The 18,012-nt window shown below is 40.6% G+C and overlaps 1 protein-coding gene across 2 annotated transcripts in view; it reads right to left on the bottom strand.

Annotated features, from left to right (window-relative positions):
• Nucleotides 1-485: 485 nt before the first annotated feature.
• Nucleotides 486-18,012, bottom strand: part of INPP5F (inositol polyphosphate-5-phosphatase F) — a 38,019-nt gene continuing 20,492 nt past the window's right edge. For both annotated transcript variants that reach the window (XM_079312500.1, XM_079312501.1), the window contains exons 5-20: nucleotides 17,524-17,691; nucleotides 17,182-17,238; nucleotides 15,765-15,963; nucleotides 13,874-14,053; nucleotides 13,432-13,499; nucleotides 12,867-12,991; nucleotides 11,591-11,668; nucleotides 10,767-10,887; nucleotides 8,753-8,881; nucleotides 7,225-7,342; nucleotides 6,562-6,760; nucleotides 5,599-5,670; nucleotides 5,429-5,502; nucleotides 4,212-4,340; nucleotides 3,402-3,489; nucleotides 486-2,947 (exon numbers count right to left, since the gene is read on the bottom strand). In XM_079312500.1, the coding sequence (XP_079168626.1) occupies nucleotides 1,852-2,947; nucleotides 3,402-3,489; nucleotides 4,212-4,340; nucleotides 5,429-5,502; nucleotides 5,599-5,670; nucleotides 6,562-6,760; nucleotides 7,225-7,342; nucleotides 8,753-8,881; nucleotides 10,767-10,887; nucleotides 11,591-11,668; nucleotides 12,867-12,991; nucleotides 13,432-13,499; nucleotides 13,874-14,053; nucleotides 15,765-15,963; nucleotides 17,182-17,238; nucleotides 17,524-17,691 (2,901 nt within the window). In that variant the 3' untranslated portion in view covers nucleotides 486-1,851. The remainder of the gene's footprint in view (nucleotides 2,948-3,401; nucleotides 3,490-4,211; nucleotides 4,341-5,428; nucleotides 5,503-5,598; nucleotides 5,671-6,561; nucleotides 6,761-7,224; nucleotides 7,343-8,752; nucleotides 8,882-10,766; nucleotides 10,888-11,590; nucleotides 11,669-12,866; nucleotides 12,992-13,431; nucleotides 13,500-13,873; nucleotides 14,054-15,764; nucleotides 15,964-17,181; nucleotides 17,239-17,523; nucleotides 17,692-18,012) is intronic.

Genomic DNA, 18,012 nt, shown 5'->3' with positions numbered 1-18,012 from the left:
CAAAGCAACTGAACAAAGGGGGAAGGAAATTAATTCTCTTCAAGAGGCAGCTGGGCTGGAATGCAGTGCTGGGTTCTTAGACTGCCTCAGGGGATGGTTTTGTGCACATTGCCATCTCCAATATTTCATAGCCAGGGATGGGACAGTTCCCAAGCTGGAAGGACATTGAGCTGGAGAGAGACAGGGCAAGGGGTACATAAGTTGCCCAGAGGAGCAGAACTGCTCTAAGAGGATAAAGAACTGAAGTCATGGCTCTCAGCCCTTTACTGCCAGGGGTCATGTCTGTAACTTTGAAAGAAACCCCCAGAGTCCTGCAGTCCCATATCCCTTAACATCACATACCAAACCCATCTTTCGATTCCATTTTTTTATTAAAATATCTCATGTATATTGCTCACATTAAAATACAGCAGTAGTTTAATTTTAAATATAGCCACAAGTGTAGACACTCAAAAAAAAAAAAAACCAAAAAAAACCCACATCACTTTAATAAAATAAATAAACCAAATTTATTTATCAAAGTTTCAGGTGATCAATGATTTCAGACACAGTACAAGTCCTAAGACACAGAGCTACCCTAGCCCAGGACAAAGGTTGTGGGGACACCACGTGCAGCCTATCTACAGTACAGGGACAAGGAGAGAGGCACTGGGTCTGTCAGGGTGGTTACAGCACAAACCACAGCACAGGAAGGTCCTGCTTCACAGCAGCTTCTGGACAATGCCCTAGACTAGAATGGCATGGCAAGGCATTCCTGGGAAGGAGTATTGAATAGATGTCATCCTTTGACACACACACACACACAGAAGGGGATTTTTTATCCAGTTCCCAGCATGATGCTTTACCCTGGGAGGTACAAAGCTGGAGTTGGTCACGAATTTGGTCTTGAGTAGATGCTGACAGCAATGCTCTAATGCAACCCTGATCTTACAAAGCAGTGCACTGGCCTTCTGCTATAGATGGCAGTTGGGATTTTGCATCACTTTTCACACTTAAAGAGAATCTTAGCACAGAGGGACACAGTGCCTGATGGGCAGGTATCTGTCTTGTTTTACAGAGACAAAAAATTAGAGCAAATTGGCAGTTTGGAATTGAAAACATAAAGGAATTGCTTCAACATGGGCAAGACAATTCAAAGACATTTACTTCATTTCCCCTCACCTCAAAACAAGTGAGGAAAAGAAAAAAAGCCAATCTACAGAAGAAATTTGCACTGCAGGATTGTGAGTATTTCAGATTGGGTCTTTAAGCTTTATCTATAATGCAAGTGTCCCAGGATGTCTGGAAAGAAAATGATAGCAAAGAAATCTTACTTTCTGGTTCACATACTTAAATTCAACAAAAATACATCAGTTCCCATTGTAGAGGCACAATTCATAGAGAGCTGCATCTAGAACTTCAGTGAAAACAAGTAAAAATACTAGTCCAAAAATAAATAAAAAGTAATTTACCGGTACTTTATTTTGCTGGTGTAGTGCAAGGTCAGTAAGGTCAGAGAAGTGCAGTATCATCTTTTGAGTATAAATACTTTCTACATAATTCAGAAGAGCTACAAAATTAGTCTCAAAAAAATAACTGTGCAACACATCTAAGATAGACAGCATGCTTATTGAATCCCAGTGTCTAAGCTACCTGTTTAAATATGGTTTATACAGGTTCTGTCTCACCTGCCTGAGGGAAAATTCTGAAGCTTGGTCAGAACCAAATTCATTTGCATCTCTCACTGCTTGTAAACAAGTTACCTGTGATCAATCCCAGTCTCCAGTAGCAGTTCATGCCACAGTAGCCCTGATGTCATTGTGTTATTTTATTAGAAGCCACAGCCAGAAAGAACACTTCCCAAACGAGCGACTAGATCTGAATTATTCGTGTCTGGCATTGCGTAAACATTTCCCTCAGTTCTTTTTGTTTGATTTCATTTAAAGCTTCTGGTTCCGCAGGGCTCTTTTGGACCTTTGCCACAGCAAAATTAATCCCTTGAGTCAATCCTGCCTGGGTGATGTTGGCAACCTGGACCATGGAGCTGCGGATTTTAGCAAAGGGAGACACGGCCCTGCTGCTGCTGCCGTCAGCAGGGGAGGGAGTGCTGTGGAGTCCTGGCTCCTGGTTCCCAGACGCTGAGCCCGGGCTCCTGTGGGATTTACTGAAGTCAGGCCCACCGACAGCCAAGAGCTGAGGGTTTGGCTCAGAAGACTGAACATCCAGCTTGGATGGCCTGGAAGGAACGTCTGCAACAGCTTCAGCCTTAGGTTCTGCCTTGCTGGCCGCGCTCCTGCTGGTTTGGGTCAGCGCGCGATGGGGCTCCTGAGAACCGGCCTCGGGCTCCACAGCATGGCAGCCCTTGCTCTGGGCATCCTGCACAAACCTCTGGCAGTACACATCCACGGGCTTAGCAAACTGCAGCTCTGCCCTGTCGGCAGGAGGCGTGGCAGCCTCCTGGCACTCGGGGACAGGGACGCTGGTGTCCGTGCTGCTCAGGGACTGCGAGCGGCTGCCCAGGCGAGGGCCCGAGGCCAGGATGCCACAGCTGGGCAGCACATAGTCTGAGGGGCCCAGGTTCTCCAGGGAACCCGCCAGCTGCGACTCCTCATCCGACTTGGAATTGCTCAGGAACTCATCCGAGTGGAACGAGTCGTTGTCTGAGGCTTCTGTGTCAGACTCGCTGGGGGCTTTGGGATCTGCCCCTGCGTTCTCCAGGGTCTCAAGGCTGCTGTCCGACTTCCAAAGGTTCACTTTCAAATTTGGCTTTAAAAAATTGACTTTCACTTCAGGTTTGGCAAAGCTGCCCAGCTTCCGAAGGTTGCTGATGTTTACGTTGGACTTGGTTTGTTTCACCTTCTGATTGAGGGAGGAGAACTTGCTCAGTAAATAATTCTTGCCTTGGGCCAGGGACCCTCTGTTCTGAGACCGAATGCCAATGATGTCTTCATGAGGTTTGCTGCTCCTCCTAAGAAGAGGAAAAAGATCTTTAATGTGCAGCCACAGCACCAAGTATTCGCTGTCCTCCAGTCTATTTTTGGGCATTTTAGTTCCTAAGTTACCCTTTCCTTACATAAATAATAAATGTAATCCTTTTTTTACATAATTATATTGTATCCATATAAGCTAATCAAGCTCAAACCAACATAGGAGGGTTGATACACAACAGTAACCAAACAAGGGGAACAGGCAGTTCCTGCAGGCACTTTAGTTTTTAATGAAAAAGGATTTCAATTCTCCATTTTTTTAACCCTGGCTCTGTGTATGCTGCACTCAGGAGCCAGATTTAGCAAATATTCAGTCTGTAATACCTGTAAAAAAGAACAAGGTTTTTTTGCTACACTTTCTGCTCAGCTGGGAGAAGCAGCTGAGTTGAGAGCAATGGTGGGATACAGAAGGTTCACATCATTTAGGTAACTCACCTCTCCAGCTTCTTCTCAATAATGGGCACATCCATTCCCATTGCTTGCTTTGTGATTCTCAGCATTTCTGCAATGCACTGAAGAGTGTCTGAAATCCAAGCAGCAGCCTGTCAGACCCTTAAAAACACCCTTAAAAGCCCATATTCCACAATCTACAAAGAAACGGGTCTAATTTTAACGTCATTAATTTGGTTTTATTGGGCTTTTTTTCACCCCATAGAGCAGTTGTGCCCTATAAAGTTGTGATTCTGATTTAAAGCTTACAAAACAAACCTAAAGAATAAACTGTCCTTCAGCCCTAAATAATCAGCATTAAGTGAATCACTGTCTCATTTGGGGAAGGAAGAGAAGCAATTTCATTTATTCTAATCCTTGTTGACAAAACTCAGTGCTCCAGGTATGAAGTGATATTTTTTTCTCTTGTTAGTGTTCATTTAATGCAGTTAAATAACAAGCAAGAACATTTCCAGACACTGATTCCACTAAAGAAATCAATTTCTTTACCTCTTTAGAAGCTAATTTTAACTTCATTTTCTAAGTTTTTGGAACAGTAAAGACATGGACAGGGGAATTACTTTAGTTCTAGAGAGATGTTTTGCTTTCAAGATTATCTGAAACTTATTTTTCTGTCTATTAAACCAGTAAGATCTGAGTGGTTTTTTTAAATTGCTTTCCCACTTCACACAACTGGAATTTATTGGAGTGATTTCTGATGAAGGATAAATTTTAAGAGCAATAGAACAGGTGTTAGAGCAACACTAATACACTGAACACATTTTTATGTCTAAAACTTTTACATAGGATACAAACCTTTTCCATCTTCTTCTGGGCTGCGAACCACAGCCCTGAGAGTGTGAAAATATCCACTCATTTCTTTGTATTTGTAATGCAGCCTCATGCAAGAGAACTTGGGCTTGCCAAAGAGAGTAGGCTCAGGCCCTGGGAGAGAAACCAGGAGAAATCTTTAGAAATCATTAACCAAACACTGAAAGAGATACTGCAGAGCCTGCACCTAAGGGTGTGCAAGTGCTGACAGTCTTTTTCAGCCTTAAAGGCTTCATGTTTTCATTAGAGCAGCACAGACACTTTAAATGAAAGATTTCCACATTAACTAAACAATCAATAACTTACAAAAAGCAATTTGACTCCTGTGGGATTTTTAGGGAATGCTCCTGCAAGGATTAAAGGGAAAGCTAATATTTTTATCAAGAGGATGCAATTGAAATTTCAAGATTTAGACCAAGTACTTCAGCTCTTCAGTGCACTGCATAATCTAGAACATGAAATGAGGTGTGAATGTAGAGGTTTCACTCTGCTCTGTACCTTAGGATACAAATCTCCACAATATGTGAGTGAGAGAGACTTTTCCCCCGAAATCTTAGAAATTGCACAGGAACAGTGAAAGTTACATTCAGGAGATGATGAAATCACTGTGTGTTGTGTAATGGAGGATTCAGCTCCATCAGGAGGCCACACACTCCCTTCTCTCCAACTGTTCACCTTTGTCATGGTTCAAAGGCATCAAATCTTCACTGCTTCCAGCAGAAAATGCTGGATTTAGCCTGCAGATGTTACATTCTATAGCAAATAAGTTAAATCAGCATAACAAGATGTTTTTGTAATAACATGTTTGTTATCAGCCCTTGAGGAAGAAGTTCTCCAAAGCTATGAAACAGATCTAAAGTACAATTCCAAGCCAGTTGCTGTGTTTGGATCAAAGGAAGAGAGCAGTGAATGCACAAACCCATGGCTCATTACAGAAGCTGACAAAGTTGTTACTGCCACTTGATAAATAATGAAATCTGTTTGGATGACTCCATGGTTCTTTTAGGAGTTTGAAAGAGGGACAATTTTAGAACCCCTTCAGTGATCAAAGCTCCCATTTCCAGCAGTAGGAAGAGCCTGGCATCTGCTGTCAGCCTGAAGGGCCATTTCTAGGTGGGCTCAAGGAATTCTGCTTCTTTGATAAGTGCTCAAGCCATTGTTAAGAGCATACAAAAAAAGACACAGAGTGACTGTTTTCTTACCTATTTCTATTTTTTCAAGAGCTTCAAGACTTAACCTTTGGTACTGATTCACTTTGTCAATTTCATCATCATAACTAGAAAAAAAAAGAAACAGAATTTACTGCTTCCTACTAATCTAAAGCAAAGCTACTAAAATAAACTACAAACAGTAAGGGAAAGTGGTAACTTACTAGGCCACATAGTAGGCAGAATTTGAAAGTAAAAGCAGCACATCCACATCCCTATGAGTGGCATCGATGAGACTGAAGGGAAGAAAAATAAATACAGGATAGGGTTTTATTTATTTATTCATTAATATGCTGAGCTGTAACCCATGCCCACTGTGTTCTGAGGACACTCTTTTAAGAGCTGAACACAAGTTACAAGAAGTTTCAATCACAGTGTGTTATCAAATGGATCCATGCAAGCAACACTCTCTCTCAAACCTGAAGTTTCCTAATAGCTCAAACACGTCAGCAGAAGGTCAAAAAAAAAAAAAAAATAGAAAGCCCACAAGCTATTAAAAATGCTACCAGAGAAATGGAAAAATACCTCAGACTCAGTGAGGGTGATGAGTCTGTGCCCTGAATAGCTGTCATAACAACCTGCTCTGCTATTTTTAGATGCTGAAGTTTAACCTGCTGGAGATCTAAGCACTGCTTTTCTCTTGCATGCTCCTGAACTCTGAACCTGATAAGGAGTGAAGTTCAGAGTTTACATCCATGACTTTCCATGAGCAGAAATCCAGACTGTCCAATTGCATTTCCCAAGGATTCCATCTGATCAGTCAAGTTACACTTTCCCTATAATGCAATAAGGAACAACACCTCCTTGAGCTTTAACCACCCTTAGTTCTACAAGTTCTCTTCATGGTACCTGCCACATTTTGGCAATATTAACCAAATGCCAAATTAACCATTTCCAGACAATGTTTCAAAGCTGATTCCAGCATGCACCATTTACATGGCACATTGGGAAAAGCACATGTTTAGAGGACTTTTAAGCATAAAAACCCTTCAAGCACTCTTGTCCTTCTACAGAACTGACCACTTGATTTCTGCTCACACACCAGCTATTAAAACCTTTTAACATCAGTAGTAATTAACAGAGGTGGCAGAGCAGCAGCTGATCAATTTTAACTTAGTTCAACAAACCTTGGATCACAGTCAATGAGTGCCCAGCCTCCATGGAATTTTTCATCATCTGGCAAGAGCAGCTTCATGTAGCTCTGCAGCAGCTGGCTGATCAGCTCCTGGTGGCTCCTCAGGTTCTCCTTGTGCAGGGCTTCATGCTCCTTCTCTTTTGTAAAGATGGAGTACAGGTCCTCTGTCACAGGGATACCCTGCATCAAATCTAAAGAAACACCAGAAAACAGCAAGCAAGAAACAGTTAAAAGTGATACATGGCAAGAGTTTGTACATTCCTTCCAAATGCTGCATTTTAATGATGCTCTTAGTAGTTTTTTTTGAAGAGAATGTTGCCTGTAACTCAGGTGTAACTCTGCTTTCAGCAAAAAAACAAGAGTTTCTCATGATTTTACTTGCTACATAAATTTAACTTTGTCTTAAAATAAAAAAGAGACTACAATGGTAAAATTAAGTTAAGGCAGTCTCCAATGAGTCACACTGCATGCAATCCCTCTGAATTGAGTGTTGCTTAAATTCCAGAGTGAGATTGTTCCTTATAATGCCCAGTACAGACATGTACCCACTCATGGTGCTTTTAAGCAACAGGAAAAAAAAAATTCAGTCAGAAAGCTGAAACCAATAATCTTTTGTAAATCCCACAGCTCAGCTTGGTTGAAATTGTGCTCTTACCTATGACTGCTTGCCTGTAAGCATCCCTGAAACGATTCAGGTAGTATCTGTTTGCAGAGTTCACTCCATCCTTCATCACCCCTGCCAGCTTCCTTTCACCAGTCCTTGTGAAGTCACCCTGTCACACACAACATACAAGTCAAGCACACATCAAACTTTGCAGCAGCAGGCTCAGCTCAAAGGATTTGGCACTCTGAAATCAGAACTGAATAGGTGGCAACTCAGGAATTATCTTCAAGTGACTATTTCATATAGAAGTTGAAAATATTGGTTTTTTTCAAAGAGAATCTTCTGGTATTGACTCTGCTGAGAATCCTGGTTTTTTGACATTACAATTCCAGTAGGAAATTCCAACAGAAAACAAATCTGGACATATAAGCCAGCTAACACTGAAGCAGGACTTTCAGTACATCAATCACTGTGATGCTTCAATACCTCTAAAAGAAAAAAATCCCTTTATTTTCTGGCCTTTCATATAAAAGGAACTACTGGAACAATAGAGAAGATTGAAGCTTACTGAAAAATGGTTTTCATCTCACTGCTTTTGCTACCAAAACAAGACAAATATAACATACTGGGGGAAAGCAGCACATACCCTCACAACCTCAGAAACAAAAGAAAGTTTCTAGGCCACGCAAGGTTTAGAATTTGAATAAAAAGCTGGTTTGGTAGTTACACTTCATTAGGGGATTCTATTTTCAGAGACACTCTGAACACTGGCACAGAGCATTTCTAAAAGCCACATCAACTCCTATAAAGAATATTTCAATGTGGTTCACTTTCAAATTCAAAGAAATCCCACAATTGCAATTAATTCCTTTAATCCATGAACCTCAATAGTGAGTGGAGCAATCTTCCAGTGGAATGCCTGAAAATTTAGATCTATAAATTCAGGACTGCACTTTTAATATACTCAAAGAAAACAAGCATGTCAAGGAGTTTTTTATATTTTTTAAATGTTAGTGCAATCAACTAATCAAATCTCAGTAGAGATATTTAAAGAGATTTAAAAATTAAGCACTTCCACTATAATGATTTTTCTTATGCCAAATGCAAATACTACTAAAATTTGTTCCACCAGTTACACACAGCAAATACCTCAAATTCCATGACTTTTAAAAGTACAGAGCAAGGAGTTTCGTGCTTTATCTTGGTAGACAGAGTGCATTACAGATAATTTAGGAGAGTCTTTGGAAAGGATAGATAATTAAAATCATGCTACTACCTACACAGCCCGATCCCCAGAACTATAGAGTATTTTTGAAGTATTATAACTGCTTAAAAAAAATCACGATAAAATATAAATGGATGTAATAATTAATGCATCTCTCCAACTCTCATCTCTGCTGGGCTTTGTCCATGAGGAGCACACAAAGCAGGTGAAGCGCTCGGCTCCTCCCCAAGCGTGACACAAAACACTTCCACTGCAAAGCCCCATCACAAAAACACACAACACCTGGTGAACCCTAAATGTGCAGAGCCACAAGCCCTGTTAGGGCACTGCAGAGGACAGGGGCTCTCCCTTTACCTTCAGGGCCGCCGTGCCCGCGTACTGCCGGCTGATGGCATCGCCGTTGTTGGCCCACATGATCTGGTAGATCCTGTTGCATTTCACTGGCAGAGGCTGCTCTGGTGGCATCACACCCAGTTTCTTGAGCTGGAATTTGTTGCATTGATGTATTAATTCAGTGCCACAGAGTAAAAGTTATTCTCGGTATCAGAGTTTGGTAAAGTGAAGGGAAACGGATGCCAAGCCGTTTTTGTGTGGTGGGGGAAAGGAAGACATTGTGCTGATTTGTCAGATTAAATTAATGAATTAGTTAATTGCTAAACATCATATCACTGGAGGCAGCAGTAACATTAATTATGGATGTTAAGTTAATCATAAAAAAAAAAAAAATCAGCAGAATGAAAACAAGTTACTGTAGATTCTCAAGATACAGGAAATTTTTCAATAGAAAGCCATCATAAAAACAGACATGACAATCTTAAAATAAACAAGTTAATATGTGTTGTATTGCAAAGGCATTCATGACCTCCAAGGTCTGAAAACAAATAAAAATAACTTCTTATGCTGGTTTATTATTAGTGCTTGCACATTTTGGACAGTTACTGTTTGTCACTGATACTACAGTAAGATATCTCCCTCTTGGAACACCCAGTCCTTCAGTTTTCCCCAGATAAGCCTTGGGTACAATACAACATCAGGCTTTGTACACACACTGAGTGGGTAGAGCAGCACATACAGAACTGCAGTGCAGTCACTAAATGATAGGGATAACTTGGAATAAATCATAGAAAAATTTCAATTTACAACTGAAACCAAATGCTCAAGTGCTCTGTGCAAGTTAGATGAAAATTAACACAAAGCTGCTCATTAACTTTGAAAGCCCTATCAAGTTTCCAGATGAGAGAAAGCAGGTCCAGGGGTTCCAAGGAAGTGTGAGGTGCATGCAACCCTCAGCCCTTCACTCCATGCACTGACCCTGCAATGCTCAGGGCATCTCTCAGGCATGGACTGACTCCCAAGCACTTCAGCTCCAGGATGAGAATGATGCAGCACATCACAAGCTCACACTTCAGCAATGATTAGTGAAGCCTCTTCACAACAATCTGTGACACTCTTGTTTTTGAAAGAATTGCCTTGGAACTCAAGAGTTACCCTGGATAGAAATCCTATTCTGAAATAATGACTGTGGGATAGCTGATCCCTCCCCTTCTGCTCAGCACTCATAATAGCAGATCACAAAGAGGAACTGCCAGGTAGAATGGCCAGATCCATTCACTTTTCATCTAATGAAGGACCCACTTCATCCTTTATCCTTCACTTCAACCATAATCAGGTTTGCTCATTTTGGGCTGTGACTGAGGCTTTGATGTTTCAGTTACAGGACATTAAGTCTGCATTAGGCCTGTAGCAGTGATGTGCCAGTGAAGTCTTCACAAGGGAAGAGAGTCACCACTGGGCTTCTAAAAAGCAAGGGAGGGCCAGAGCAAAGAGGAAAGCTAAAGGAAAGTACTGTCAGCTTGGAAATCCCTTTTCTGTACAGAGAGAGCTATTCTACTGTACAGTCACAGGGCTATTTACATCATCAATTAATTATTCCTCTACACACAGAAGGGACAACTAATCTCCCTACTTGCTGCATCACAGTATTTCACTTCAAAGCACCTGCAATAGCATTCAACTTGTTAGATTTTAGTCCTTTAACATCATTTCAGTGAGTGACTTGGGGGGAAGTTGTCTTGTTTCTAAATTCTATTTCTACATAACTTAAACTGAAATTACTAAATCCAACAAAACAATAATCCTCTCCAAGTTGTGGACAGTCAGTCCTTTCTGAAGGAGGACAGAAAGAAGCATCACTATTCTATAATGATTTCAAATTTTGCATTTGTGCATATTATCCCTCTCAGCTTTGCAGCTCTTCAAGCATTTGCAAAGACTTTTTCCTAGAGTTTAGCATTTTCCCAACACACAGGTTTCTCTGTGGACAGCAAGGAGGGTGTCAGTGCCAGACAGAGGCCTGAGCTGTACGTGCCTGCTGCTCCATGACCACTCTGGCAATAGCAGCCTGCACAACGTTGGTCCGGTCCAGGCAGTCCATGCAGTTCACCCGGAAAATTCCCTCCTGCTTGCAGATCACTCCAGCCTGGTCAACCCTTCCAACAGGGAGAGAACAAAGAACTGAGACACTTCAGACCCAGAGGAATTCATCAGCTTCTAAAAACAGTAGAGCATTTACACACAGAGCACTATTTATGGTTGCACCCACACCGAATTAACTCCTCTTGTTCCAATTTATCCTCCTCTTTAATCTAGGCTGGATATCAGACATAAATCCTGCTGAGATCAAAAACTTGAGATGCAATCAGATGCTGAATTCAACTCATGCACATAGAATAGAAGCTTTCAAGAGTAAAGGCATTTAATTTCAAGAACAGAGAAGCCAATTATAATGGCAGCAATACAGAACAATATAGAGCAATTGACTGAGGCTGCAGCCACACTTGCTACCCAAATGTATGAACTTTAATCAGTTCAAACTAAAGGTCAAACATGTCTGCTTGCTGTCAACAGTAAGGCCATTCTAGGGTTTGTGGGTCAAATACAGAGTGTTTCACATTAAATGTGAGTGATCCTAAAAGTGTGAAATGCAGTAAACCTCAGGCAGGAAACAGCACCTGCTGTTACATGGGTAGAACATCAACACTTCAGAAGACATAAGCTCTGACAAGCTGGACACCAAAAGAGAAATATAAAACATACTGGTTTGGAGAAAATTAAGGCCTCTGAATATCTATTCTTTGTTAGTGTTTTCCTCTACAAATGTTCCCTATGGTCTAAAAACAGTTAAGTACCTACCAGCACCACTTCATGTCAAGAATAATATCATGAATGGCATCAGTCAGTGTTTGAACATTTTCAAACTTCATTCCTCGGCTGAAACACAATTTCACAAGAGTTAGTTTGAACTAGAGCAGTGACTTGACTTTACTTAACAACTTTATCTTATTTGTAGTGCTAACAAAGATAGTGTTTTGGCTAAATGAAAGAGACAAGCATTCCCTTCTGCAACGAGCTTTAAACAGCAGCCAATATTCAGAACTATTCTGCAGTACAGTTCAACATCCAAATCCAAGGCAAGAGGTTAAAAGATCATTAAATTCCCAAGACTTTGCATTTCTTAATGCTGCTTCCATTGGGAAGAGTAAGTGTGCAGCTATTCAGGCATGTGCAACATTCTGTTCTCATTTTAGTCTCAAGAGAAGTAACAACTGCAGATTTGGAACTGGGAGGGTGATTTCTGCTTTGCCAGTGATTGTACAGAGAAAACCAGCTATAGACACATCACCTCCTCCTCCCCTACCCCATCTGTTATTTTTCAGGATTGTTCACAATTCACTCCTGTTCAAAGTGCAGAAACAATCCTGGTCACTACAGCTGTTCCCAGGAGAAAAGTGAACAAAGGAAAATGAAAGTGCAGAAACAATCCTGGTCACTACAGCTGTTCCCAGGAGAAAAGTGAACAAAGGAAAATGAAAATGCCTCTAAACAAAAGATTAATTATCTAATTAATCCAGGGTGCCAACAGTCCAACAGAACTCTCCAAGGGCAATACTGCTCTGAGAGGGGTTTCCCTTGGGCATGTGAGCACTGCTCTAGAGCATGGCAGCATCAGAGGGCAGTCCTGAAAACAGCAACTACTCACACTGGATTAAGATAAAATCCGTGTATTTTATATTAAAATAACATCAGGGTCCTGAAAGAACCCATCATGCTTTTATAGAAACAAGCAAGAGAAACAGAAATAGAGAATTAAAAGCAAAATGCTACATAAATTGAAAAAGCAGGTTACAGCTCTACATTCATGGCATGTTTAAGGAAACTCTTAAAATGTGTTACAATTAAGCTTTGCCCAATAAGTAGCTGCATATTTAACAGGCCAGGGACAACATCACAAACAGCAGTATTTGGTTACCCAAGCTTTAAGTTTTACAGTGCTTTAGTTTAAAAACTGTATTCCTGTTTAAAAGAGTGTTTCATGCAGAAGTAGAAATAAAATGAGTTTTCTCCTTTTTAAACTTGCCTTTCATCCAATAAAATAGATGCAAAGTGACATTTTTAAAAGGTTTCTTACCAGTGCTCATGGAAGTCAAATGAAACATAAGTCAGATTTGCATTGTTGTAGAGAAGAACTTGTTTAAGGTAAGCATCTCCAATAATCTTCTCTCTGCCTGTCTGATCCACCAAGTTAATAATAACCTGTTCAAAAGTTTAATTATTTAACACTCATCATCTGCTACACAACTGCTTAGATTTACACCATGCAACAACAAATAGCTGAAGAGTTAAAGATTCATAGCAATCCTGCTGAAGTTACAATAATTGATAGATTGTACCCAAGACAAAAACTCCAACAGTTCCCTGCCTACACAAATTTAAATACAGAGAAGCTCTGAATGCTTAGAACAGGTACACAGAAATAGGGTTTACAGATTTCCATAAATTATTACTGGGTTTTATGGTTACTTACAAGGGTATTTGAAAAACCTAAAGTAAAATTCTATTTATGTACCAACCTTACAATAGTCAACAAGCATCTAAAAAAACCCACAACAAATCACTAAGGAAAACAACCTAAAAACATTAAACTTCAGCCCTTGCATTTTCATGAGATTACTATTCTGTCATGTAGCACTCACCTGCTTTTTGTAATTTTTCAGCTGTTCTTCAAAGTGTGCACGAAAACAGGACACGGTTTCATTTTCACCTACAAGGCAGAGCAGAGTTAGACAGAAACAGCCTGTTCAGCAATAAGTTCTGTTTGATGTATCAAATCATGCCCAAATTTGTATTCTAAAACACCAAGATACTTTAGCTTAAAGACAACAACACATTGTACAAAATTACTTTTAAAGGTCTTTCATTAATTTGCTCAGCTTCAAGACTGCTGTTATAATCTGGTGTACAGCAAACACACTCTTGAATTTTGCTGCATTTTGTGCAGAAGATATGGAACAAAAATTTAACTTTCAATAAGCCTGTTTCCTCCTCCTACACATCCACCACACCCACATAAACATCTCTTCCAAAAGAAGAGCTCCAGAGGACTCTGATTTTTAGGTTTTCCACCCAAATACTTACTTTTGTCCAGCCGTGGCCGTGGGTTGTACCTGTATCCAACCTGGCTCCAGAAAACAGGCACAGAGCCTCGTGTTTGGATATAGGAAAGGGTGTGATTATGGACATGGATCAGCTGCTCTGTCTCAACATAATTTGCCACATTTCCATTTTTATCAACACCCCTCCGCTTATACCGCATTCCTAGGGGGAATGAGGATGGAGAAGTCATATTAAAGTATTTGCCTTAAACATTAATTATTTATGTTGCTGGTTTTGACAATGCTAAGCCAAGAAAACAGTTCTAGCCCAAATCCATGATCAATGGTAAAAGTCACTCCTATCCTAGTTTATCCCTCGAAAGTTATTTTGACTATATGGATAAAGTTTATTTACTGATACACCATGAGCAGCAGAGCATAAGCTGACAGGACAGGGAAGCTAAAAGTCACAAATACCTCTGGTCCATCTTTAAAAACACACTTCTTCCACACTAGACACAAAGTTTTACTTCAGTGCTCTGTATTTTCCATGAACCTAAAGGCCACTTTCACTGACAGAGGCTCCACTTCTCACACTGATCCCACAAGAAGCCCAAGAGGATTTGCATGTTCCACAAAACAGAAGGCTTCCCCTCCTTGTTTTAACTTGTGTAACTAATTCTGCTCATTAAGAAGAGATAAAGCTCCTCTGACTACAGTTTTATGCCTACCCAGCTCTGAACTGCTCATTAAACAGAAATGTGTTTGCATATCCTTGACTCAAAGGAGAGTACATCATTATTTCAGAAGGGATGCAGGTGGTAGCAAAGGACAGGGAAGGAATAAGAGTTGAAAAATATTCAAGGTCATGGAAATTCAGTTCCAAGTCCTGAAGTAGCATTGAAACAAACTTTTGAGCTGAACCTTGACAGCACAGAAGAGAGAAGGTTAAAAGTAGAGAAGGGAAAGGAATGTAAAATACCCATAATAGGGACCTTTATAAAGAAATTGTCAGAGCAGCATTACAGCCTTTAATCAGACAGGGAGAAAATTCTACAAAGTTTATGCTCTGGACAAGAAATCATATGAGCAAAGTGATATTAACATTAAGAAGGAATCAGTAAGAATTTCCCCTCTAGGATTCAGTATCTGTAACGATTCAGTATGAAAAAGGCAGACTGCCAACTAGGTACTGCTCTGAAATCCTCAAGCATTTACTCCAAGTTGTTTTGACAAACATTTTCTTTGGAACTGAAATAAATGCATCCAAGTGAACTGTGGTACAAAGGCACAGTTCTATAGCAGGATAAGCTCAGCAGGTTTTTTCCTGGGTTTTTTCACATGTTAAAATCCCAACTGTGTAAGAAAGGATTTAGAGACATTGGAGATTGTCTTCATAAAAATCAGATAGACTGAAAATCCTGGAGCTGAACAGGATTTATTAAGCTGTAAAGTGATTCAATCTTTCTGAGATCCTAAGAGCAGAGAATAATTTCTGTTTGCCTTGCTACTCTAAGTCAAATAAGGCACAGGACCAAAGCATGGTCACGTTTCACACCTTGCCCCTAATAAGCATCTCCTGGGACACAGACATGCACACACAGCTTTTCAAGCCTCTGCAGCTGCTGCCAAAGCCCTCAAAGACCTTTGAAAATTTAACTCCCACCCAAGCCTACTGAAATATATCAGCAGAGAGTTATAAGCAAGGTCCTAACCAGGTGGATCTCTGCACAAATGGAACTCTGCCTGAGGAATGTGAGGATTCATTCGGAGCTCCTGAGCAGGAAGCTCATTCAGCTTCACCCAGTGACAGCAGCTCCCTGTTGCAGGCACTGCAGCCTCTCCAGGCTCTGAGAGGCTCTGCCCATCTCAGCCCTGCAGTTTTACCCTCTGCAGGGCTCAGAAACACCCCAGCAGCTCAAAGTGTTTCCTACCAGCTCTGTGTCGGCTGCGGCGGGAGATGAGCGCCACCAGGAACGCTGGCTGAACCTCATCCACACAGGAGGATTCCTGGGGAGGAGTGTCAGGGCTGCTCTTATCATCATCAGAAGAGTCACTGTAGTTTACTACAAGTTCTTCAATTTGCACAAATCCTTGAATGATGGGGATAATCCAGAAGTCCACTTCAGCATTCTGAAGGTTACAAAAAACATTCACTTTCCTGTTGGTCCAACTTTACCTACAATTATTTCTGCCATTTCTCATATTTCTAAAACAGCTGCTTCACGTGCTTTTCAGGCTTTAATGTTTGCCATATCCTTATTTCTGTAAGAGATACCAGCATTTTTCCTCCACTGGGCACAGGGCTTTTAAATTAGGAGGAAGAAAGAAAGCAACTTTTTAACCTAGTTTCTGCATTAAGGCAGTTTTAAAACCTCTGTGTGGACACATACTGTACCACATTTATACAGCAAGATAGATATGAGCCTGTTTTCAGCAACACATTAATATAAAGCTTCATAAGGGCTAATTTAGTCCTCAAGACAACTGGTTCATGGCTCTGCACCCTAAAGCATTGATTTCTTAAACAGAATTGAGATCTGAATTCTCTACTAACTCAAGGTTATCCATTTATATCTTATAAATGAAAAATACAGCTCATTAAACTCCTGCATTACACACAACTTTTCACAGAGGACACAGGTTTACCCTGCTGTGATTCCATAACCATTTGTTTATGCATAATTATCAATGAAAGAGGAGCAGGGCATAAAATGTCTGCTGTCATCCCTAAAGAAAATTAGACTTGGTCTAAACTGGCATACAAAAGTTAGCAACTTAGTCCTTGATTTAATTTATGAAAGAAGGTCATACATTGAAGAAAGAGTGGTGGTTTGCTGCTTATTTATGTGCTCATTAGCCAGGAAAGTGTTTTATTTACTCTGAACAGATGCTCAGAACAACTTGTTCTACACTGATCAGTTACTGTGCTTGAGGAGACAAAACACTATCCTCCACTATGGAGGGCCAAAATCTTATCTCAGGGAAACTTTGGAATTCAGAGGTCATTTCTTTTCTGGCTCCTCCTTATTATCAAGTTCAGCTCTGTTCAGAGATAATCCATTTCACATGAAAATACAACTCAAATTTACTTTCAGAAGTCACCACAAGCATATCACACCAAGTTATTCTACATTATTGTAACAAATTTCTTGATTCAGCTGAAGCTCACCCCTTAGCAATGATCACAGGCAGGCAGTGCCAGCTGCTCAGCCACAGATTGCACAGCCCTGATCCTGACCTGTCTGCCAAGCAGGGTCCTAATCTAATGCCTACAAGCCTTAAGCAAACACTGGAACTAAAAAGAAATAAAGAATGGTTCTCATAATACACCTTAGAAACAAGACTCACATCAATGCTGATGAGATCTTCAATCATGTGCTTGTTCCAAAAGAATCTGTCATCCACCTGTTAAGAAGCCAAAAGGGAAGATTTTGCAGCATTACAAGTCAGGTTTGGCAATATCTGTGGGAAGGACACCAGTGTCCATCAGTTTATTCACTACACTACAGACAAGTCAGTGCTTTCAATAAAACACTCCAGCTCATGCTGCTGCTGATTTTTGTTTCCTTGCACCTGAGCTGGTTACAGGACAAGGTGTTCAGATGCTGCAAGATGTGACCAGCCAGGTTTGGACCAGAATCATGACTCAGCTCATCCTCCAGGTGGAACAGACACACACACCCCACTCACTTTTCGCCACAGGGGCAGGTTGGTTTTCTCACAGGCACTCTGCCTCTGCACAGAATTTGTCAGGTCATAGCTCAGGCTGTAGTAAAAGGAGTCTGAATCCATGAACATCTTGAACAACTCCTCCAATAATCTCTTCTCCAGTCTCTCTTTCTCCTTGCTTTCTCTAATCTGAAAGAAAAAACAAGACTCCCATGTCTTTTCTCTGTGAGTGAAAAAGACTCCAGCCATATTTTGCATTTCTAACCTCTGAGGACAAACATTTTCTCATTGATGAGCAGGACCTTAAAAATCCCAGCAGAGAGAAACACAAGAGACAGCAGCCACAGAAACATAATTCTAATTCAATTCCTAATCCAAGCCATTATTGTGTTAATAGCAGTTAGATGAGATTGTATGATGTTGTCTGAGGAACCAGGCATCAAATTTTGTGTCCAATTCTATATTATAAGAGATACTTATGTAAAGCAATTTCTAGAAGTTTAGAACCTC

The sequence above is a fragment of the Erithacus rubecula genome (assembly GCF_903797595.1).
Source record: "Erithacus rubecula genome assembly, chromosome: 9".
NCBI classification, from domain to species: domain Eukaryota; kingdom Metazoa; phylum Chordata; class Aves; order Passeriformes; family Muscicapidae; genus Erithacus; species Erithacus rubecula.
The sequence above is the reverse complement of the archived record's forward strand: the minus strand, read 5'-3'. Positions and strand labels throughout refer to the sequence as shown.